This window comes from Cygnus atratus, chromosome 6 (genome assembly GCF_013377495.2).
Source record: "Cygnus atratus isolate AKBS03 ecotype Queensland, Australia chromosome 6, CAtr_DNAZoo_HiC_assembly, whole genome shotgun sequence".
Classification (NCBI taxonomy): domain Eukaryota; kingdom Metazoa; phylum Chordata; class Aves; order Anseriformes; family Anatidae; genus Cygnus; species Cygnus atratus.
The window spans coordinates 18,968,787-18,993,435 of record NC_066367.1 but is presented as its reverse complement, the minus strand read 5'-3'; the positions used below and the strand labels follow the sequence as shown (position 1 = coordinate 18,993,435).

The window sequence follows — 24,649 nt, the reverse complement described above, 5'->3', positions numbered from 1 at the left end:
TCAGTCCAGGTGGCTCTGAAAAGGCTGTGTCGGGGAAGATAAGCCACAATACAGTCCTTTTCCGTCAGCTGTGTGCATTGGCAGATTCAACTTCTCTGCAGTGTTGACTGGCATGACAGATGTTCATAGCGTAGAGCCAGCCTTCCTATGTGGTAAACGGCAAACCTCTTTTCCCAGTCCTCTGTCCCTTTGAGAAATTTGTTTTTTTGGGAGGTCATACACCTCTTGAAAAACAACTTTTTTTTTTTTATGGTCACCTAGAGGTGCATGATCTAACTCAGCTTTGTGGTAGATACTTCTGTTACGTTGATACTATTAAGAATTAGCAAAACAGTAATTAATTGCTCTGCAAGTGTAAGCCTTCCGTGAGTAAGGACTGTAGCATATGACTGCAGTGATAAATAACCTTCTGTTCGGACTCCAGCTTTGAGAAACAGCCCAGGCAATCAGCTTCAATTAAAGCTCATAAAACTGTTATGCTCTTCCTGTTAGATGCAAGTACCTGGTACAACTCCTTGGTTTCATAGCTTTAAGTTTTTGCCTTTGCTGAGACTGATGAATCAGTTTCTAATGTAAGAGGTACTGTCTATTTGGTTTGGTGGGGTTGCTCAAGCATAAAATATGTAGGGTAGAGGTGATGACAGGCTTAGAAGCATTTTGATTTATACTTTTCTTATTTTTAAGTATCTCAATAAGTGTGAATGGGGTGAATGTGAATCTGTGAAAGCACAAATTAATGTCTCTTCAGGCTGTGTGTTTGGAAAGAGAAGAGCATTCTGTAAGCTGCCACTCAGTGTCAAATGCAGACTTGCCAAGCCCTTGCAAGAACATTAAAATAGAAGTAATGGCTTAATTAACGAAAATCACTTTAAGCTCCTCTGGTCCAAGTCTGTTGTACTCGACCCCTTCTCAGAGGATTGAATATACCAAGTAGTTCATATTGAATAATTTTAAGGTATAAGTCAACCCTGATGAACACAGCATACGCTAGCACAGAGAGCTCTCTTGTAGCCAAAGTATCAGATACATCGCAGGAACAGGATTGAAAAGTTAATCTTACATCTTCTAAAACTAGCAAGGTTAGACTTATATTGTACAACACAGTACGAGCGGGAGCAGACCTTGATCTTGGGAAGGAGGAGAAGGCTTTTCTCTTCGCTAATCTGAATGAAAACTAATGAGCTGCACAACATGAGAGTTAAGGACAAAGAAAAGCATTCTCCTTGACAAGTTGTCTTGTTCTTGAGCAGAGGCTGAGGCTCCCGACAATACTGCTTAATTATGTCTGAAAAATGGGCAGAAAAGTGCTGGGGGAGAGCTCACAGTTAGAAAAACTTCCTACTCTTCCTGTGCTTTTCAGGCTTAGCTCAAAGTAGACATGTCTGTGTGCACATCTGACTCGGTCTTCAGTGAAACTGTCCATGAAATATTCCATTGTGAAAAGGAGTTGTAAAACTTCACGTTGTTTGTTGTAAATATGGTGTGTGGAGGAGAATTCATCATTATCTGGCATACAGGTCAGCTTGAGTACAGCAATGAATGGGCTGAAATGTATTTTAATATTTGTCTCTAAAACCGGAGGTGGGAGTGAGGTGGAGAAGCATTTTTGCTGCAGTTCCCTCCATCCACCTGGGGCCTGCAGCGAGGCATGGGGTGCCAGGGCACGCATGCTGCCTGCCTCCTCTGCCCTGCTTGCCAGCTGCAGGCTGATGCTGGGCGAAGAATCGAGGCTCTGTGCAGCGCTGGCATCTTGAAGCCTTCAGCTGGCAAACAGCTGCTTGAAGCTCGTTGCTGTCCTGGTCTTGCTGACTGACTGGCACGAGAACGTTTCTGGTGCTCTTCAGACTTAAAACGTGACCCCACTGGCTACAAAAGGATAGGAAGCAAGGGAGACAGAATGTTGACCAAGATGGAGAGTGTAGGAGGGTGCCATTCAAATATCTGAAGTATGTAGCATGCGTGACACAAGACTTGTCTTTCTGTGTGCTGCTCTGTTCTAGGACATCAGGGATTGGAGCAGGCTTCCCAGGAGTCCTTCTGCAACAGGCGCATTTAAGTGAGCACTGTGTAGTTACATTAGCTGTGAGCTGGAAGCTTGAAATACAGCTTTTTTTTTTTATGTAGTTTTCCGTTGGTATCTGTTTTAATTTTCCAAATTTTATGAGGTCTGGAGAGCAGCAAAGAGCTTTTAAGCAGTTGTGCACAGAGATGAAGTGTACTGGTAGTGTCAGGCACAGAGAGGCAGCTGTGCCAGAATGACTGTCAGAAGATATGCTATAATTTCTGTATCAATTTCACTCTTGTGCTAACTAACTTGATGGTGAGTAAGACTCCTTCAGCTGTCAAATACTGTAAGAATAAGCCACAAGGCAACCCTCCCATCATCAGGAATGGATCTGTCTTCATCCTGATGTGGGATTATATGTACTGTATTGTCTGGTGTTAAAAGTAATTTATCTGTGTAGTCCTAATTCATCCCCTTTTTGTTACAGTCCACTAGAAAAAATGTCTTGTACCTTGGCAGGAGCTAATAAATAGTCTGTGTTGCAACTACCTGGGAAACATTGGCCAACCACATCAGTCTGTACCTGGACTATTGGATGGAGCTGATCTGTAACTGTACAAGACAAATGTAAATCTTTGTAGTGTAACTATCAAATTGTTTACATTTAATTAACCAATTTTTATTATCTAAGATTCTTAGAAGTCTCTTTTCTGTCAGCTACCCTTTAATAAATATTCTGCAGTCGTATAAACTTTTTCATCCAAAAATCTCTATGCAGTTTATAGTGTTGTTTATTGTTTCTTTTTCTTTAACTGTAAAATAGGAATCATAGAATATCTGGGTTGGAAGGGGCCCACGAGGATCACTGAGTCCAACTCCTGGGTCCCCAAAGGACACCCCCCCCTCCCAAATATATATATATATATATATATATATATTAAAAATCAGATCACGTGTCTGAGAGTGCTGTCCAAACGATTCTTGAACTCTGGCAGGCTCAGTGCCATGACCACTTCCCTGGGGAGCCTCTTCCAGTGCCTGACCACCCTCTCCTTGAAGAACCTTTTCCTGATATCCAGGAATAAAGAGGATGACTAAATCATTGTTACAGCACAAGCTAAGACAAGTGCAATTTTCTTTGTAGTATGTTTTACTAATGCTGCTACTGTTAATTTGCAAATAACAAAGATAAGCAGAATTAAGACAGGTAGCTTGCCTCCTCATAAATGCTTTTTCTCGAATGATAGCAAGCAGAGAATAATGGTTTTACCAATCCATTTTGTTGCTGTCTGGATTCTCCACAAAGTAAAACAGAACATTTCCCAAATTAGTGTATTGGGTTGCCTGGCATATTACAGCAGCAAATTGTCAACAGCCAGAATGGGCTGTTCTTCTCTGTTGAACTCTACCTAAAACCCTTTCCACATGCGCCATGTGTCAATTTTGTAAGGAATGTAATGTCATAAATTTTTCTTAAAAAATACCTCATTCCTTTCAGAAGAACTCCAGTTAAAATCAGCTGTTGTTTGAATGTTTAGAAGCCAGCCTGGGATGGATGGATCGTTCTAGCTGTAACTGTAAGAATACCACATACTCTGCAGAAAGGACAAGACCGAGATCAGGCTATCAGGCAAATGCCTGTTTAAAAACAAGCAAAAATCCGTATTATTGTGTGAGTACATGGTGGTCTGTACTGTGAAATGTAGCTAGAAAATTAACACCTCATAGTGGTATTTAGCAATGGTAGGTTACGGTAAAAGACAGGAATATTTGAAAAAAGTACACGAAATGGTCTGGAAGTATTTATTAGTATTGTATGTTGTTGACTGAGATATATAAAAGCAAGTTGCTGCTTTGAAAGTAATGTCAGGAGAATAATAACCTAGAAAACCAAAAGTGAATGCGGGGAAAGAAGTTCTACTTCCATTTTTAAGAGAATTAGTATATTAAACATAAGTGAACTGAAACATAGGTTAATAAAGCTCCCTTTGTGACTTTAGCATCAAATACACTGTATTCTTTTATCCTTAGCATTAAGATACCTAGAGTATTGCGTGTGTTAGGACTATTTTGAGAATTCCAAAGCTATTGCATTGGGGAAAAAAAAGAGCTGTAGTTACCTTCTTTTAGTTTAAAGATCAGGCCAGATGTATTCCCCTGTGAAGTACCAGAGAGTAGATTTTGTATGGCTTTGAAATGATAGTAGAGGGTATAAAATACTGGTTCTCAAATTGTGATTTTTTGGGAGCATTTGCTAGTATGGCCTGGCCGTGTTTGGCTCTGTTGGAGTGTTGGCTGTTTTTCTCGTTTCCTGATACAGAACTGTATCTAAAAATGTCATTTCCTAATACTGATTTCCTTTAAGCAGTTGTAATAATGTGCGTGAGGATGTTATGACTGTGTTTGGAAGGGAGAAGTTCCACAGGGTCATGAACAGAAGCAAGAGTGATTCACGGGATGCTCCCTGTCTAGATGCAATCTACAGCATAAAAATGTTCTTGAGCCCCTCCAGGGTAACATCTATGGATCCTATGCTGGATTTTGCTGTCAGCTAGTGTTAGCTTCTACGTTACTTTTCAGCTGTTTTCATCTTTGCATTTGTTTTCTCCTTTCAAAGATCCTTGTGGATCCTTGAGACACAAGGAACAGCAAATAGGAGCTATTAGCATTTTTATTAATTGAGTTTGCTGACATAGTCTGATAGTGTCCATAGGAATGACAGAATTTCTGACAGACACTTACCATCATTTCCTTTTCAGTGAAGATTGCCAGTGCAATTCTTCAAATGGAGATAAATGTGTTTAGCTTCTGCCTGGTTCAGTTGGCATTGATACCCTCCTCAAAAGTAGGCCTATAAAATAGGTCTTTAAGAAATAAAGTAGAACAAGATTGAAAATACACAGGGAACAACTGGTGCCTGTAATGCCCGAGGTTGTTTGCTCAGCAGCACATGCCCAGGTCAAAGGTCTGAGGGAAATGCATGTTTATCCTGGAAGTGCTCAGAAGTGGCAGCCAGCTGTTGCTGATAGCAAGCGTGTTGTCCTTGTGTGTAGTTGAATTTTCTGGGTCCCTCTTTTCTTGTAGCTCTTTTCGCATTACTTTTGTAAGGGCATCATAAGGACTAGTCAGTCTTGCACTTTGTTATCAGTGCTGCTGAAACTGCATAGTGGTTAAATCTGCTGGTGTTCTCTGGGCTGTGCTTAGCAGGACGCATGAAAACAGATCGTATTTAATTGGCCATGTTTGTTTAGTGTGAAACAACTTTAAGTGAAAACCACATTACTTTCTTGGCTAAGATGCTAAAATAAATTTGCTATGTATTTCTTACTTTTTCACATGCAACCAACTGTTGTAGGAGCTACTAACAATCTGGCATAATTGTGCAAGTCCATGTAAACTCTTCATCCACTCAGCTTATTTTTCTGATAGAGAAATGTTTGATAATTATGTAGTCTGGCCCCAGAATATTGCTGAAGAGTTAGGCTTCTTCTCTCTTCTCAGCCGTACTGTATTCCTGCATGTCCTGGGAAAATCCTCTCTAGATGTCGGGTCAGATCCAGTCCTAGTAATAGCTGAAATACTGTTTGCACAACTTTCTGCCTGCAGGAAAATAGGGTGTTAAAAATTCTTGAAAGAAACAATTATTCCTCAAATGAGGAAGTGGGAAGTTGTGGAAGATCGGAAAAAAAAAATATATGGGTAAGGGGAAGCATGTAAAACTTAGGCATGTGTGCATGTGGAGGGGGAGCACTATGTAGCTGTAGAGAATGCAGTGGGTTTCTTGGCATAGTCTGAAATGTAAGTTATTTTGCAAACAGAAAAATCTTGTTCTGAGATTTTGCAAGCTTGTTGAAATTCTCCCTCTTTGTACATTCCTACTCGTAGTAAAATATAACATCCTCCACAGATCTGTGTAGGGAGGAGTTTGTTGTGAACATAAGATTTATTTCTGTATTTGATCAATGGTTCAATATCTGCATGTAACATAAGAAAAAGCTGCTTAAGAGTCCCAGCTTTTGGGGCATTTCCTTTTGATGTACAACTTGGTTCTCCTACAAAAAATACCTTGTTGGATTGGCATTCTTCGAAGTGATGTGAATGCCAGTGTTTTCAGTTAATTTGAAGGGGGAGGGATATGTGTCAGTCAGTACATGTGCCCAGTGACACATCTGCTTTTGTGATTAAGTTCATGGCTTGAAGAAAAGCTTACAAAATTGTTGATGCTGTTGCATGCATTTAACACAGGACTATGATGGTTTTAAGACAGAAGGGGTTATTTCAACTCTCTGCTTTAGTGTGCAAGTGACTTCCAGCTATCTTTGTGTTTGCTGGCAGTTTGTGTACTCATCCTCTGAAATACTAATTAGGGATTACGTATGGAGAAAGTACATTCCTTGTCTAGACGCATGGTTGTGCGCTGTGGACAGAGCCTTTCAGCCTGCTCCCCAGGTGCGTGCCTCTGGTGTCTTGGGCTTATTTTGGCAGCTGGGACAGCACAGTGCAACTCGGAGCACAGCTTCTTGACTTGGTCTCACATGGATGAGCTTGGTATGTGTTAGCTGAACGAGGAGAAGAACTTTGTCAGATGGTGAATCTGCCAGCATTGCATATTGCCATTTCTGTGGTTGTGTATCTAGTGCAAGAGGTTTATGTCTGTCTTGCTCCCCCATCTATGACTAAGGGGGAGAGCAGGGGGAAGGTGGAGGAGAGGGAGCAGTGTCTCACAAAGTGGATGGACTGATGAAGGAACGATGGCTTCTGTGAGCTTGGGAAATAGCTGCTTTTCATGTTACGGAGGGCTGTGGAGAGTAGTAGCTGCAGCCCATGGATTCTAGCATGAGATGTCCATCCCTCTTACTGTACTTCCTTCATGCCTTTTAATGGTTTCATTGTGGTCTTATATGAAACTGATATACTTCACTCAGTGAGATAAATAGAGGAATGACATTTCAACCCAAATACTTGTTCTGCGCTGCATTAAAGCTGCTTTTTTTTAAATGGCTTTTGGCATGTTGATAAACAGTATATGCCTGTTATGGTTGTTACCTCTCTAACAAACACTGCCTTCAAAGGCTGACTGGGAGCACTGCTCTTTCAGATTGCTCTTTGCGAAAAAAAAAGTCTGAGCAATTGTTTCTATATTCATGTTCATTGTCTAAAACACGTACCTAGCAAATGATGTGATACTCCTTGTATTTCTTTGAAGTTCAAATGGAGGTGGTATATATTGTGAGAGCACTAAGACAAGTCCTGCAAACGAGATGAAGCGTAAATCTGAACTCTAAAGTTTTACATTGTATGAATGGCCAGCAGCCCAGTTATAGAAGCTAGTAATTCCTGAGTACCGGAGCCTGTAGAGTGAGCATGCCTGGCGGCAGCAGCCACTTCTTTACCAGCCTGTTTTGCTGGAGGAGCTCAGGCAGTGCTGGACCAGAAGCCCTGTTTTTGGGTGGTAGCTGGCACAAGAGCCAGATTCCAGCGTGGGGAAGGTGTGTGAAACAGCAGCAAGCAGCAGGGATGGAAAATTGACTCTGAATGTGCTTGCATTAGCTGGGACGGCTGGGTTACTACTGCTTTCTTGTAGCCACTCTTGCTAGCTTGTCTTTCTGCTGTTGCACCTCAATGCACTGTAGCTGCTTTCAGACAACGGTGGGATTTGCATGGATTTGCACCTGATGTGGACAGGGTGGCTGGGAGCTGAGTGCCAGGACCTTGACTCCAAGTTCATTTCCTTGAGCAGCACATTGTCACTTCTTGAGTTAAACTCCATATTACTAAGAGGATTTCATGCAGTAACAGGCACCACCACGACGTTACAAAATCTGGGTGAAAATCCCTTTTAACACTATGTCTTTTATAATTGTATCACAGATTAATTATAAAACAATCTAATAAATGTTTTATGGTATCACTTATGGTATCAGGTCTATTTCTAGCATGAGACATTGTTCATTCTTTCAAATCTGGGGGAAAATACAGTTTGTAAGGGAGCAATTAAAACTGTATTATTATACAGTTTTCACATGCTATTTGACATAATGAATGTGTTGCATCTCCTAGTTATAGCAAGACAGTGGTGTACAAAATGGAAAACTATTTTGAAATAGGACTTTGGAACAGAATAGAACGTTTCTTGCTTTTTTTTCTAGGGAAAAAATGCTTTCTACCAATGTAAATGAGATCAGCTAAAAAAAATATCCATATAGGCTGAGCTCTTGACTGTGAGGGGAAAGTGTTTATTTTTCCATGTGACTTCAGAAAGTCACTAATTAGTGGCCTTTCCAAAACAACAGGTAGCTTTGTAGTTCCAGTTTTGCTTTGTAGCTTGCCCTGGTCCTTGTGCTGCTTTTGGCTTCTTTTCCTAGCTCCTGTCGTAATCTGCTTCCTGAAAAAGGCTGAACTAATAAAATGAAAATCACAATCCTTTAAATGCTAAGCCTCTGGGCAACAGAGATTGATGGTGTCCTTGGCCATGGCTTTGCATTGGTAGTAGGAAAATGTAACTGTGGAGTAGCAGATTAGGAGAATCATCTGTCACTTAAAATAGCTGTTAATAGCAGCCTGGGAATGATGGGTATCTCTGTAAAAAGCATTGCGAACAAGCTCCCCACTCACACAGTTTCTGGCTGCGTTTTGTTGGGAGGGGTGTTTTTTTTGAGAAGCCTGATCTCTTGGTTTGGCTCCAGTTCCCATTAACTGCCTGTGTATGTGGAGGGAAATCTCTGTGCTAATGAGTCCCTGGTGCTCCTGTCTTGTCTGTGTTACTACTGGTAGAAGCCAGATCCAGGCACAAAGCAGAGGTGGTGCCAGCTGGATTTAAATGCAGTGTCTGTCCCATTGACCAGCTTCAGTTATGTTGAAACGCTCTTGTGTTTTAGTGTTTCCATCCTCCTCTTTCCTAAAGTTCGAATACTGGAAATCCATCCCGTGGAAGGCACTCTAGATGTCTGCATTGAGAGCAGTGGTCTCTGCCTGGAGGTTTTAAACACTGGGTACATATCTAGGCAGTGTGACTGGTGATTTGGTAGCACAAATTTAATCCAAATATGAGTTAGTGGTTGTTGCTCTACTTTCTTTGTTTTGATCAACAGAATGAAACTCTGGGAGAGCGTGTGGGAGGAAAAAGGATGCAGGAGTCTATCTGTCTAGCCAGGAGTGGAAGAAGTTTCATAGCATTTAGCTTCATCGCTTTCCAGATTCGCCCCCCTTGTGTTGATGGAGTCTTTCTGAAAACACAATGAAGTGCGGAGTCTGCAGTGGCAGCATTGTTATCTGAGAATAGCAACCTTAAATTGGATATTTGTGCTCAATGAAGGTTGCAAAATTGGAAATTACTTACACCACTGACTATTTTATTCTGTCTATTTGTGGAAATGGCTAATGGTTAGTTACCCAGGAAACACTGTCAGTGATTTCTACTCCAGTCTGTTAAAGCTCAGAGCTGGCACTATTAATGTATTGCTACTACTTTTAAAGAAAGGATGGCAAAGATGGGCTGCCTTGTTTGGGGCAGAAGACACCGCAGAAAAGAAAGGAATTTAAGGAATGAAGAAAGCTTTGGAAGATAGAGTAGCTGGGCTCAGTGTAGACCATGGTATTTTTTTTGTATTTGTTTAAATCAAAATGTAACTTACTCAATGGAAGCCTTTTCCTTTGATGAACAAGATTTTCTTGCCAAAAATGTTGAAAGATGTTCTTCTTCCTTTTGACTTGTTTTCTTTTCAGTTAGTGTTTGTTCCAGAGGTATTGCAATGAATTGCTGACAGCTTTTCTTCTTTGAAGTATGTTGTGAAAACTGTACGTTGTCCTCAGGAAGTTCCAGGCTGTAAGTGAGGAAGAGAATTCCTTGCAGAGTGAGAGGAAAACTTGCAGGAGCTTGGAGGTCTTCTGTGTTGCCTTTGATACGGTTTTCTCACCTTAACTGCAGCTTTCCTTTAGGAAGCAAGGGGTGGTTTCATGGACAGTACTGGAGGGAGTTGAGATAGCTGTGAGCAGAAACTGCTCCAAGTCCCACTGCCGTTTTCATTACCCGAGAAGGATATTGCAGCCACAGCCAGCTACTACACTTCACAAGTTACCGATGAAAGCTGAGAGGACTTCGGATCTGCACTCTACTGCTTAGTATTCTGTATTGCTTGTTAAAATGGAAAGCTGTATCTGGTGTATTTTGCTTTGGATTTAATACCTCCATTGGGCTGTTTTTGGTGAAGACACAGCCGTCTCGCCCAGGTGCAAGGCAGCAGGGTGCTGCAGTGAGGCGGGGGTGCTGCTGGGGGCCGTGGTACAACGCCAGTCCCACTGCAAGGGCTCAGGCCTGTCCCGGCGGCAGGTTGTGGTTATGCAGCATCTGCACGATGCAGGCACAGCCCACCTGAGCAAAAACTGCCTCTCACTGAGGTGCGTTAGTTAAATTGGCATCTTGTGCAGGCCTGGAGCTCTACCTGTGCGATTATCTCAAGTTTGGCCGTGAATCTGGGATTGTAAGGGAGTAAATCTGTCCCTGGCAGCCAGCAGATGCTCATAATTGTCAGTGGGACTTCAGTTATTACCACTGTCTCCATAGAGGTAATTAAGAGAAAGCAATAATTAATCTAATTCTAGCCAATAGAGCAACAGGACTGATGTATTTGGTCTGAGATTAGAATTTTAGTTTGAAATTGGAAAGTGTGTGTTTTAATTATGGGGTATAATTGGAGTTAAAGAGCATTGTAGCATTGTGCCAGGGTGAGAGAGATACTGCATTTTTCCAGCAGTGTCACTTGTTAGACAGTTCTTTTAATCTATAGAAGTGGCATTTTTATTTGGGGTAACATAATGAAATATTAACAGAAGTTCACTTAACGCTCATGGAAAATCTCATCAGTTTGTAGCATGTATTTAAGCAAGATAAATGGGGAAAATTAGGATTAAAGTAATAAGAAGCATCTGATTCTGTAATTTACATGAAGAATAGTCTTTTTTTTGGTCTGCCTTTTGGCTCCTAAAAAGCTCAGGCTCCAACAGGAACTGGTGCTGAAAAGCATTTACGTTCAGTATGTTGTATGGCTGAGCTTCTTTTATCTGCATAGTAATAAAAGAAGCCTGCCATGGGATAGAAAACTCAGTAAAATGTCCATATTCTGGAGCCTTGGGGGTGTTTATCTCCAACTGACTCGGCAGTCTTTCAACCATTATGGATTCTGGAGCCTGACTTTTGGGGCATTCAGGCCTTACAACATTGTGAGTGTAGCCCGTGCACACCATAACAGAGAAGTTACAATAAATAAAAGGAATTATATTATGATTATATTATGATGGGGAAAAACGAAGAACTTACTATTGCCAGTCTTCATCTGCAAAGGAAGTTCTTTGGCTTTAATTTTAGTGTTTTATCTGCTAATATAAGGAGATGGTGATATCTAGGAAGGCACCTCCTCATCCCCCTCTTCTCTTCTCTCTTTCCTTTTGCAGAAGAGGTTTTGCTTGCAACAGAGAAGGCTAAAATGGAACGTGCGTAGCTGCAGGAAAACTGAACCTGCTTTTTGGCACAATAACTGAAACTTGATTAAAATTCTTCTATTAGAGCAGAATAAGTAGCAATACAGTAATTACTGGAATGTGTCTTCAGTCTGGAAGGACTCAGCTGAGCATGTAGCACAGCTCTTACAGGCAGTGCATAATCTGATTCATTTGGGCTGCTAATGGCATGCTGAAAATCACAAAGGCGTATGGAGCCATGTCATACGCCCTTAGCTTTGTGCTTTTGTGCATACTTTCTCATTCCCATGCCCTTAATTTTAAATAAAGTCATTTGATTTCTATAATATTTTTTTTTAGATGAACTCTTGAGCAGTAGGAAAGGTGAACAGCAGCTCCATTGGTCACAAGTATAAATATGCTTGACAAAGGATTTCTATGTTTTACTTGATTTATTCAGTGAAAGATAAGGTGAATGTGACTTTCTTACTCACATTTCCTAATAATATTGATAATAATGTCTAATCCTAATCTTCTTTAGTAATTTGTCTTGCAGAACCTAGAAGTGTAGGTTTAGTCCACTCTACTGTGGCATTTGGAACAGGTATGTAGCAAAGTGCAAATGAGGTACTCCACTTTTTAATACCTCTTTAGCTGCTACTTGAAAATAGATGTTAGTGTTTACCCTAGTATCTAACTGAATTGATCTACTCCTTTGCAAGATGTTTTTCACAGCATGTGCTACTGTTGGATTGTTTTGTGTAAAGACTTGCAGTGAGGTACCTAGCAGGGTTTGAGATTTTTGTGTTTAGTGAGCCTTGAAGACTAATGACAGGATTCCTGACAAAAATTCTTTGAAGACTGGAGGGTTTTAAATTAGTCTGCTTTGAATTACCTTTTTTACAGTGGAAAATAATAAAATTGAAATTTGGGCTTGCGGTATGGGCACAGGGAAAAATCTAAGGTAACATTTCCTTTGGAGATCATGTTGTATTGACGCTTCTGTGTAGTATTATTGACACCTCTACGTAGCAAAGGCTAAAGCATTGCATTTTTCATCTGTTCACCTCAACAGTTGTCTGAGATGCTGTGGCAAGTTGTGGCTGTTTTTTGTCAGGTGGCATCTTTCCATTTTGTCTTCTGTTGGCTAAACTGTTTATCCCTGATGCCTCTACAAGTCTTCCCTTTGTCATCAAGATTATGGTCATACTGTCATGGTATGTCATAAAAGATATCATTTAGCTAGGGGGAGGATATAACATCCTATTAGCCCATAGGAATAGATGTCCCAGAGGAAAGAGCAGGATATTAATTTTCTTCATCTAGCATTCTTGCCATCAGTAGTATGTAGATTGGTGAATTTAACCAAAAGAAGTATTTCAATTACAGAAGACCAAAGTTTTTAGTTGTGCTCAGAATGTTGAAACAAAAGGTTTCTGATCAAATTTCTGTAAGTGAAATTTGGTGCATCATTTTACTCCCTGGGTTTTGAATGAAAAAAATAGAAATAATAAAAGTTTCTGAGTTAGGAAATAAGTGCCTCTGCTGTCTTAAACTTCTGGTTGTTAACATTTAAAACGAGAAGAAAAAAAAAAAAGAAAAAAGCCCATGTCATCTGTCTTTCCATAGGGGTAACAACTGAGGAGAAAATATACCTCTTCCCACATTAGGAATAGCTCAGAAACTAATTCTTTGCAAAAGAATTAAGAGATTAGAGTTAAATGCACTATTGCCAAAATTAGAAAATGAAGTTATTAATGACCTTTCCAAAAGTGTGTTTGTTTGGATTAAACACTCTTGGGATGAATGCTACATTTCTGAAGAAATCTTTGAAAAACATGCCAGACATATGTAGGGGGAAAAGAAGGAAGCACTTCAAACCAAAATCCACCCAAACTGTGTGTCCTGATTTTGTATGTATATCCATCAAAAGCAAATGTTTTATCTGGAAGTTGCATCATTCAAGTGGGGGTCACCTTTGTGAGGGCAAATTACGGAGATTTCTTTATATAAAAGTGGTGAAAAAAAATGGCTGTTTCGCAATACACATATAACTTTCTGTTTAAAAAATGTGTTTTCTCATAATGCATCAATTTTGGTTTGTGTCATATTACTTTAGTGACACTGAGTAAATGTTTTCATAATAACAAAAATATTTGTATTGGTGTAGGTTAGATATGAACAAATCTGTATCTTGTTTTTAGTTTAAAAAATGACAAAAAATGTTCTGAGGTACAATAGTGTGCTTTGCCCCACAGGTGATATAAAGCATGCGGAGAAACTTCTCTCTCAAGAGCAAAACTCTACAGCTTAAGTCTTAAAGAGGGTCCAAGTTCCTCTTTGAGATTTGTGGATCCATCAGTAGTCCAGGCTCTGTCCTCCTTTATACTGTAATGGCAGAGATCTCATCTTTCAGATTTTTTTTTAACCAATGTTAGTAAGCACAGAGAGTCCAGTTCAGCTTCCATCCATCTATCCATATGTTGTACCGACTATATTGTACCTGTCTATACACTGTTCTCAGATCCTCATTTTTTTTCAGCTGAATGGGATGGTTTTTTTTTTTTTTTTTTTTTTTTTTTTAACATTCTGCAAGTTGTGGTGCTGTTATTGCATGCTGGTTGTTATTAGTTTCAGTTAGCAAGTTGAGAGGTTGCTGTGCTTTGCATGTGTGTGACTCATCAAAGAAAAATATCTGAAGTACTAATTTTTTGGCTGAAAACTCGTGTTGAGCAAATAAAGATGTCTACTGGTTATTTTGTGATAATACTCATGGGGGATGGTGGCACAGGACTGGTGTAAAACTAGAAGAGAGTCCGAAAGCAGTTGTATTCACTGTATCCTTTCCTCCATCTCCAAATGTTTGCACATCAAACCTCCAGCAACATGGTGAAAAGATTTTCCTGACTCTGCTGCCGCCTTCTTTTCTAATATTGCCTCTGCAGATCCCTTGAAATGATTTCTCTTTCCCTACAGATTGCTGGTTGGAGCTCCTCGGGAAAAAGCCTTTCCATCCCAACAAGCCAACAGAACAGGAGGGCTGTACAGCTGTGACATCACGTCTTCAAATACACGCTGCACACGTGTCGTATTTGATGAGGAAAGTAAGTTCTTCAGTGCTTCTGTTTAGGATTGAAACAGTTGTCGGATTTTTCTTATTTGATGGGGTCCTTTCCACAGACAGTGTGTCAGAAAGTTACTCCTATGGATTTGTACATAACTTACTTTGCATTGGAATAAGTTATAGCTTAATTGCTAAAGTAGCATAAGGTGCATAAATTTGGCTAGATTTGGATGTTTAGTAAATTGATGGGACAGGACATAATGTGCTAGAAGTGCTTAATAAAATGGATGTTGTCAGTGATAAAATGTGCAGACACTGCCACCTGTAGACTGTCTTATGTACTGTATGAAGCTCCTTACAGAGACAAAAAAAGTTAACTTAATATTTGAAACTGTATTGTGATGCTTTGCAGCTGACCCGAGGACGGAGAGTAAAGAAGACCAATGGATGGGTGTAACTGTCCAAAGTCAGGGGCCAGGAGGAAACGTGGTGGTAAGTCTGTAGGAATAACTTACTAAAACATTCTGGGTCTACAGTGAATGTTCTGAACGGTCTACATTTCTGTGCAGCTTTCTGAAAGGTAATTTCTTTTCTTGTACTCTTGTGATTTTTAGAGTTAAGGACTTAAATGTCTCCCTAGCAAAATAAGATCCTTGAGATTGTAAAAGTTTTAAATTATTTTTCAAACTCTGAGTTAGCCTTCCTTTATAATCTTGGTAACAATATAGGATGTTTTATTTTCAGGGTGTCCAATTTTTTTTGTGTCATATATTGTTTCTTTTAAATACCACTTACTACAGAAATAGGGAAAAATAGTGTGATAAAGTTTTAAAAGTAGCTGTCTATCATCAGCCTGTTGTCAGAAATGATCAGCCTTACTTAAATTTTAATGAGGGTATTTGGCTGAGTCGCTCCTGTGTATTAATGTAGCTCTGGCCATTGCGCTGGGACTTAAAAGTGGGAGTGTGCTGCAGTAAGAGTTTGTACAAGTAATGACACAAGCTATTTTATACAATACAGAGAGAAAAAGCTTTGGGGATTTACCAGATAATGTTATCTTTGTATGTTAATAGTTCTTTCTCAATTAAATTCATCTTTCATGGTGCTGCAGGATACCAGCTACATCATAAAATGGGTGTGCAGTGTAGCTTTCCGTCTAATTATATCCTTGCAGCTTAGCCTCACTGCTTCGAAAACTGGAGCAAAGCTCCTTTAGGGTGCAACTCTGGAGTTATTTAAGGATGTAGAGTCAGTAATATCTTGCTCCAGTCTGACTGAGAACCCAAGGTGGGGAGAGCAGTTGGAAGGGGAACTGTTAATCATTCCTTACCAGCTAATGCCATCCTGTCTGTGATGCAATTTCTCTGAGAAGGAGCTTTTCTTTGTAAGTGGAAAATGTGCTTATTAGATGACCTGTGGGCAGCTGGAAGGTCAGCATGCAGCTGGGCAGTACGTGATAATTCTCAGCATGGCCAGGAGTAATGCAGTGCCCTCAGTGTGGAGCAGCTAGGTGTCTGCTTAATATTTAAACCCTAGTAGGAGCTGAAAGGAATTTCTCTGTCAGCTGAGAAACTTGGCATGCTTGTGTTCTTCACACACCTATTACATGTATATCTGCAAAAAGTGCTGCTGGCAAAGGGGTTTGATTATTCCACCTCTTTACAATGGTTTGGTGGTTATGCCACTCAGCCTGGTGGCTATTCATTCCTCGTGTTACATATCTGATTAGAACCCTGTTCCCAGGTGAACAGTCTTAACTGCTAGGTTAAAGAACAGTTTATGCTCACTTATGCTGCTTTTCTCCGTCCCGGTGACAGTTATCCCATAGTGGAACGTCAACCATAGGAATTAGGAACAACTCCTCCTTCCCTCCCTTCCATAGAAAACCTTTCAGCATCCTACCTATGGCACTTTTCTGTAAGGGGTAAGTTTTGAACAGTGTCAGGTGGATGGTAGTTAAACCAGCTCCTCATGTCTTCTGCAAGCACGTAAGTTATTTAACTATTAGAGCTGTGAGAAGACAGCCACTTATGAGAGATAGGGTTGTTCTTCTCCTGCTTCTCAAAAAAGAGGAATTAGGTATCAGTGAAGGTTTTAGGGCTAAAAATCCTAAATCCCACAGTGAAGAGAGACAGAACCATGCTGCCTTCTCTGACCAGGAAGTGGTTGCTCTGACTTGCGTCCACAGAAGTCTAACTTTTTGCATATGTTGCCTGTAGGGAACACTGGACTCTCTCTGCCTTGCAACATGAATGAGTCCCCAAGGAAACTGACAGCTTTGCTAGCATGAAGTATTGCTTGTGGAGACCAGTCTTTGTTAATTTGCATACAAACATACAGAAAGCATCACTTATTATCTCTTCTATCTTGCAGACATGTGCACATCGCTATGAAAAAAGGCAGTATGTAAACACAGTGCAGGAAACCCGGGATATCATTGGAAGGTGCTATGTGCTGAGCCAGGATCTCACTATTAAGGATGATATGGATAATGGAGTGTGGAGTTTTTGTGATGGTCGTTTAAGAGGCCATGAGAAGTTTGGTTCCTGTCAGCAAGGTGTTGCTGCTACTTTTACTAGAGACTATCATTATATTGTGTTTGGTGCCCCAGGCACTTACAATTGGAAAGGTATGATCTAGCTTCCTTCCTGCCAACTCTAGACACCTCCTTCCCATTTCTTCTTTAGATTTTCTGCAAATGTTGTATCCTAAGGTTCAATTGTTATTTTTTTTCTCCTTCTGGGGGAGGGAAGGGGCAATAAACCTAATAGGGACCTTATGATTTTACCCTGTTTTGACAAGATGCTGTTCTCCTATATAAAAGTAATTTACTGAAGTTCCTCTAAATACCTTTGATGGATTACATATGAACGGATATAGAACTTTTCTAGTATGTACAGCAGTGTTTTCCCTTATTAGTCATAATCTTATGATAGGACTGGGGGCTTGCTTTGAGACTTATACACTGTACCAAATTACTGAATTATTTTAAAGTTATTTGACCAATCTTCTGCATTTGAGCAAATGTTAGATAGCTGTACTGAGATCTTTGTTTATCCTTCAGCATTCTCCTCTTAATTCTTTGTGAAATCTGTGGATAGGAGTGCTTCCCAAATTATACATTGGAGGACTGCAGGAAGATAACAGACCAAAGCTACAGACATCTGTATCTAAATTATTAGATTTTTACTCAAGTAAAATTCCGTGGATAATTTGTTTGACTAAGAGACAAGGACTCTGTATCATGTAGGAGATAAAAACTCAGGGGGAAAAAAGTTAGATTTTTCTCCATTATTTTATATTGAAAAGCATGTAAGTGGCCTTCCCTGCCTTTTTTCTTAGTCATTTTTCCCTTTGCATTTCATTACATCAACAGCTGTAAGTACTTCATGCCTTCAGAACATCTGATCCTTGAACCATTACAATTTCTTCCCTCATACACCTGTGCCTGCTATATGAACCATGCAAAATCTTTGAGTTAAGCTCTGGCACAAGGCGTACTTTCCTGAAGTCGTAATCTTCCACATATCTGTTCCTGTCAACACAATCTGACCAAGCTGAAACAGTATATTGAGTCCAGAGCTTTACCTTAATTGCAGAGAAGTGCTCTGACAGCATATCAGTCATAAGTACTCTTTTGTATCATGGAAAAACATGTTAGTATTTGCCAAAATGTTAAGTATGCATGTCAGTAAAAGGGAAGCACGCATTTTGCGTAATTAGTATTACCAATATAAACAAGGAATATATATCCATAATATTTTCTAATTATATCCCCAGCGTTTGCCATAATTCAACAGTAAATTTTTTTTTTTTTAATTCTTTTGTATTTATCCCCCTTTTTAAGAGAGGCTTTATGAAATTAGGCACTGTGGTGGTTCATGACCAAAGGTGGTCCTGTATTTTTGTTGAGAATTGTCTTAGTATCCCATGTTTTCCAGATCATTGCATGGCATTTCCATGGAGTAGCATGAGGTTCTGTCACACAGGTAGAACTTAAAAATTCATGGCCTTTTGAAAGGCCAGTGTGCTATTCTGTGTTTGTCCCCTTTAAACAGTAGTCGCCATCTCATTCATAGTAATTAATGCTAGTTGGGAACCATTTATTTATCTATTATTTTTCTCCCTTACCATTCATTTGCTTTTATTTTATCATTTCACTTCTTCAGGGGTGGTTCGTGCAGAGCAAAAGAATCAGACATTTTATGATCTGGGTATCTTTGATGATGGGCCTTACGAAGTTGGTGATGAGAGCCGCCAAGATAAGAATCTAGTTCCTGTTCCAGCTAACAGTTATTTAGGTAGGACAAAGTATCTATGGTAAATCTCTTTAGGCTTCGTATATATTTGTGATACCAACCCGATGCAACAATATGGAATGAGAGGAGAAAGCCATTCATGCGTGGACCCTGTGAGATATTAACCGTTTTGGATAATGCACATCTTCCTCCACATTTATGGGACAGTTTTAAGTGTAAGATGGTACTCTGCTGAGGTACCTAGAATTGCTGCTAATGAAATAGGAGATTTAAGGGCTATGATGAGGACTTACACGTTCTGAGGGAGTGATTGTAATCACTGTGAAATGGTAAGTACCATGCATACATCAGTAATCCTTAGTCACAAGGTCTCTGCCATGTGGTATCAGAAGGTTTACCAAATTCGAGTTTCTCAATGCAACTTGAAGTTTCTCTGTCCTGGTATGCGAGTGCAATGTGTTGTTGCTCTTGTTCGAATTCTTCAAGGTTTTAAAACCCTAGTGGCCTTTTTGCAGGCTTTTAAAATACCGTAACATAAGTAGTGTTTGTATTTTAATTGTGCGCGTGTTGCAGAGGAGAGTCTCTTGCACTTTGTGCAAACACAAAACCACAAATATGAATGTTCTTGTACACTAGTGAGATAAATCAGTGCAGAGAAAAGGCTATGCTGCATTTTTGAAAGTACTTCAAGTGCAAAGTGTAGAGAATGTTTCTGTTCTGTTGTAGGTTTCTGTGGTATATTAATCCAGCACTTCTGGCTTAGGCAACACATAAAATTTTGGTAACTTGAAACTGGAATTTCTGTGTTAATGATGAAATGTTGAACAGATGGGAAGTGTGTTGCTAATATAAAAAGTAAAAGCAAGCTGAGAAAAGAGGTATCTTAGAACTAATGTCTGTTAGAACATAAACTTCAGTTAGATACGAACAGTAAATACTACGTGGAAAAAAAAAAAGAAAATTGTAAGAGCTTATATTAGAAAGGCATCCTGATAGCCTTTTTGTGTGGAAGAAGAATTGGTAAGGAGAGGAGTGCTGTAGAGGTGTGTTTTGCTATGAGCAGTTTACTGTAAGTGTGTGCGTGTCTATAGGTCTTACTATACTGAATTTTTGCAGTTTCATAATAAATGTAATGTTGCATTTATTTCCTAAATATAAATGCTGCCTTTGATGTGTTGAAAACAAAACTACTTCCAGGCAAGGCTTATGTTCACTGACATTGTTGTTCCTCTGTTTAGACAGTACATATACATGGTTTTAGCTTGCTTTGCTTAACTACTTTATTTTTTTCTCTTCGATCTTTCACTCATATGTTTACAGGTCTTCTGTTTCTGACAGCTGTATCTGATACTCATCCAGATCAGTTTGTATACAAAACATTGCCTCCAAGCATACAGGTTGACAAATCAGTGGATATAACGATGAATAGCTACTTAGGTTTGTGACCACCTGAGGTGGCAGCATCTGGTCAAACATAATCTCCAGACCTTTGACATGATCCTCTCCCCTCCATCCCTCCTCATTTCAAATACATTGCAAGTAAAAGCATGTGACAGGCAGGGATTCAGATGAAGAGTAACTTGTAAAATAAGGTGGCTTCAGAAACTGGCTGGTTTGTGACGCATTTCTCCAAACCCTCTCATCTCACCCACAAAGTGGACTCTTACTGATTTTTTCTGAAACCGTCTCACTGTGAACTGCTGTAATTGAGAATTTCAATAGTACTGGTGAAGTTTTTCAGGAGGGCGATTACTATCTGTTGGCTGGTATTTTCTTCCTTGCAATGTGCTTAATTTTACTTTGGTCTTTATTGGCTATGTTGGTATATGCTTTATATTCTTTTAGCTCAGTTTTTCATGTATTTTTAAATCCTTTGGCTTTAACAAAGAATACTTGGGACTAAATTCATTCAAACGTGTCCTTTAGAGCTGCATTAAATCGAAATTGCCAATTTCACCATTACTGTATAAGGTGATTCTCAAATACTGTATAAATCATTAATATAATGCTTGTACAATATAATGCTTGTACAGTACATTTTGCATGTTTGCAATGGAATGATACTGACTTGTACTTAGGAATTTTATAATTTTGTTGGAGGTGAAGTAGTCAAGCTATATTCAAGTGGTAATGTTAAGTCATTTCTAAGCTGGTATGTTTAAAAAAAAAAAAATCCTGTATTTGCTGTCTGTAAAATGTAGATCTCAGTGAGTAAGGAAGCAATATGTTTTGTGGGGGAGATACTTAAATGTAACATATGGAAGAGTGTAGACACACAAACATGCATCCACCAGTTCAAATAGAAACACAGAATTCCTAGTATATCATATTCTGTTTTAGACAAAACTTCTATCAATATACCACTTTAATATAGTAGGGGAATTTATTTTATACAAGTCTTTATTTTTCTGTTTATATATGTATATATTTGTATGTGTATATATGTATTTGTATTTGTATATGTATATGATATATATATATATTATTCCTTTCTCTGTTGAAGGTTTCTCTTTGGACTCTGGTAAAGGAATTGTCTCCCAAGATGAGATGACTTTTGTGTCTGGTGCACCAAGAGCCAACCACAGTGGAGCAGTTGTTCTACTGAAGAAAGAGAAAAATCAGAGGGCATTGTCACTGGAGCACATGTTTGAAGGAGAAGGGCTGGCCTCTTCTTTTGGTTATGATGTTGCTGTTGTGGATCTCAACAGTGATGGGTATGACGTTGGTTAACTCATGCTTCCTATATATAGGATGGCAGTCTGGTTTATTTCTGCTTTGGTTTTCACATTTGAAATGCAAGGAACGCCAAGTCCAATTTTAAATGTTTTGCTGCAGGAAATGGTGAGCATATAGGAGAATCAGGCAGAATACAGTCTGTTTTTAATTACAGAAATTGGTTTTATTTAAATTTAAAAAAAATCATTGTAAACAAAGAAGAAATAAATTTCATACCCAAAGAAGGCCCAAGGAGAAGACACTTGTATGCCACAAAGGGAGTATAGCCTGCTTGCAGCCTCAGTAGATCTGCTGCCATCTGATACTGCTGAAATAGTTTGTGCTTTTTAATCATTGTTCGGCAGCTCTTTGGCTAGCTGACCTTGAGACTACAGTCTTTACTATTTCCTTTTACAGTTCTTCAGTAAAAGCACCACTTTTTTTCCTTCTTTTAAGATGGCAAGACATTGTTGTTGGAGCCCCACAGTATTTTGACAGAAGTGGAGATATTGGTGGTGCTGTTTACATCTACATTAACCAACAAGGCAAATGGGAAGGAGTAAAACCTGTTCGCTTAAATGGAACCACTGACTCGATGTTTGGTCTTGCAGTTGAAAATGTTGGGGACGTTAATCAGGATGGATATCCAGGTGAGTGAAAATTGACAAAAATAAGAATGTATGTGACTTTTTTGCTAATGCCAGACTTAGAACATCTATATCAAAATTGTAAAATGCACAAAGAATTATTTAGATATTGTAACTTATTTTCAACAGATATTGCAGTAGGGGCTCCATATGATGGTTCTGGCAAAGTATACATTTATCATGGATCTAAGAATGGAATAAATACAAAACCAGCACAGGTAATGAAGTAACTTTTACTGTACATAATTACTCTTGCACAAAACTAGGAGTGGCAGGGCTTATCTATCATCTGCCTTCCCACTACTATTAGTGGGGTGGTGGGTATGCAGAAAAGTTATGGGACCCTTCAAAGATTGTACTGCTGACCAGAAGGATTAGGAGTTCTTGATTTCTCATGTTTTGTTTCTGGGAGAGTCCATCGATGTAGAGAAGGAAAAAAAAATACATAGATGCATAAGTCTTTTTTCTTTTTTTTCAAAAGAAATTCTGGGATTTCTGAAATAATAGTTCCTTCCTCTTGATTCAGATAGAACAATCACATTAGTAGAGAGTTTTTGCTTTGAAAATAACTATACATATTTTTCTCCTTTTCTTCTGGAGATAATTTTTTTATTCATTTTTTTTTCCCATGACTTTCCACTTAGTTTTTAAATAAAAAGTGTTTCTCTTTTTTTTTTTTTTTTTTTTTTTTTTTTTCCCCTCTTGAGGACCACTATGTTCTGGTAGCAAGGTGAGAAGGGAACTTAATTATACCTTCTGGAATACTCGAAGAATATTTTCTAGAATACTTAGTTTCGAGTGCCTATACTGTCTAAATAGTACTAAAAAAAAAGATAGGCAAAATTTCTATACACAGCAAATCATCTTGGAACTTTAGTGTAATTTACCTGAACATATAGGTTTTGTTTCTTTTTCTCTCTCCTCTCTCTCAGCTATAAGACAATGATGTTAACTTATTATTAAGTATTTTACTTTTATAGCTTTTCAATGTCTGAATTCCCTCAATCTGTTTGCTCTTTTTAGATTCTTGATGGTGAAAAAACAGGCACCAATTTCTTTGGTTACTCTATTGCTGGAAACATGGACCTGGATAAAAATTCCTACCCTGATATTGCTGTTGGTTCCCTTTCAGATTCTGTATCTGTGTTCAGGTATTATATACAGGACTGTAACTAATTACACCAAGATTTTTAGTTTTTAAAAACAAAATGCATAGAAATAACAAAAGAGCTGTTTTGCCTGGAGTAAATTTTTTATTCTAGAAATTAGAAATTCTGGGAAAAAAATACCCCAACCTGGTTTGTTACTTTTTCTCATTGAGAAGCTACTTCACAATTAACACAGGGTATGAGGGTGAACGCGGACAGTTAATGTGGAGTGCTGATGTCTGTTGTAAATCTGTACCTTAGTTTTGCCCTGTGGTAACTCACTTGGATGTCCATGTCTGATTTGTCTGAATTGAGCGATAAATAATTCCTTTGCCTTAAGAAAGGAGAAGATAATTGATATATTTGCTAGAGCTTTATCTTGCTGCTGTTATATAAATCAAATCCTGCTTTGCTGAAGGTAGAACAAAACAAAGCAGAATGTCAGTTCTGCAGCTGAGGATTTGAAAGCAGTGATGCATGTGAGGCATGCTGAGGTTGTGGCGGAGTCCATGAAACAGCATTGAGGAAGCCCTGCAGAAACTATCCTTGTGGATTTCTGTAGCACATGCCTTAATTAGGATGTACCAAGATGATGATGTGGTCCTTTACAGACCTCTGTTTTTCTTTTAATGTACTGTTAAGCTGAAACACTGGTAATGAGCAGGAGGAAGACTACCTCTTCCTTAGAGCTGTGAATCCTGCATGAAGTTCAAGGCTGTGGTGGTTATTATCAGGTCCCCAAAGGAGAGGGGCAAAACTCTGAAATTGGTTATATGAATTTTGTGGATGAAAAAACTCTACCTTTCAGGCAGAATGAAAGTTCCTACAGAATGATTGTTCCTACAATCTTTTCATGATGCCATCTCTAAGGTATATAGTATCTGTGTAGATAATTGTAATGCCCGTACATACACTGAAACAGCATCCAACAAAAGCAACTCAGATTGCTTGTGGAAGAGAACAAACTAGGTGGAATGAACATTGGTCCATTCTGACCATGTCTATGCTGACAGTGAAAGTGGTTGCCCAGTTACATCTGCTGAAAAGAGTAAGGTGTCATACTGGCCTCTTCGGCCTCTAATGTAAACAGCCTCTAGATGCTTCCGTGAGAACAGGATTATCTCATTCATACATTCATACAAACTGTATTTTCTTGTCCCTTCCAAAAAGAAAAAGAAAGGAGAAGAGAAGTGCACGGCTGAATTATGAGAGCAGTCTACATGCAGAGAGGAGTCAGGAAATAAAAATGCTGTTTTCCGTAGCCATCCAGGCTCCACATTAGAGCTGTTCTGGACATTAATCTGAATGAACTTTAGTTCCTACAGTTGCTCACAGGGCCTGAATTATCATTGGTA

The 24,649-nt window shown here is 39.1% G+C and overlaps 1 protein-coding gene across 4 annotated transcripts in view; it reads left to right on the top strand.

The window, feature by feature from the left end:
* ITGA6 (integrin subunit alpha 6) overlaps positions 1-24,649 on the top strand; it is a 108,301-nt gene that overhangs the window by 68,604 nt on the left and 15,048 nt on the right. For all 4 annotated transcript variants that reach the window (XM_050711387.1, XM_035568045.2, XM_035568055.2 and 1 more), the window contains exons 2-9: positions 14,438-14,565; positions 14,938-15,017; positions 16,899-17,154; positions 18,695-18,826; positions 21,288-21,498; positions 21,956-22,149; positions 22,276-22,364; positions 23,170-23,297. In XM_050711387.1, the coding sequence (XP_050567344.1) occupies positions 14,438-14,565; positions 14,938-15,017; positions 16,899-17,154; positions 18,695-18,826; positions 21,288-21,498; positions 21,956-22,149; positions 22,276-22,364; positions 23,170-23,297 (1,218 nt within the window). The remainder of the gene's footprint in view (positions 1-14,437; positions 14,566-14,937; positions 15,018-16,898; positions 17,155-18,694; positions 18,827-21,287; positions 21,499-21,955; positions 22,150-22,275; positions 22,365-23,169; positions 23,298-24,649) is intronic.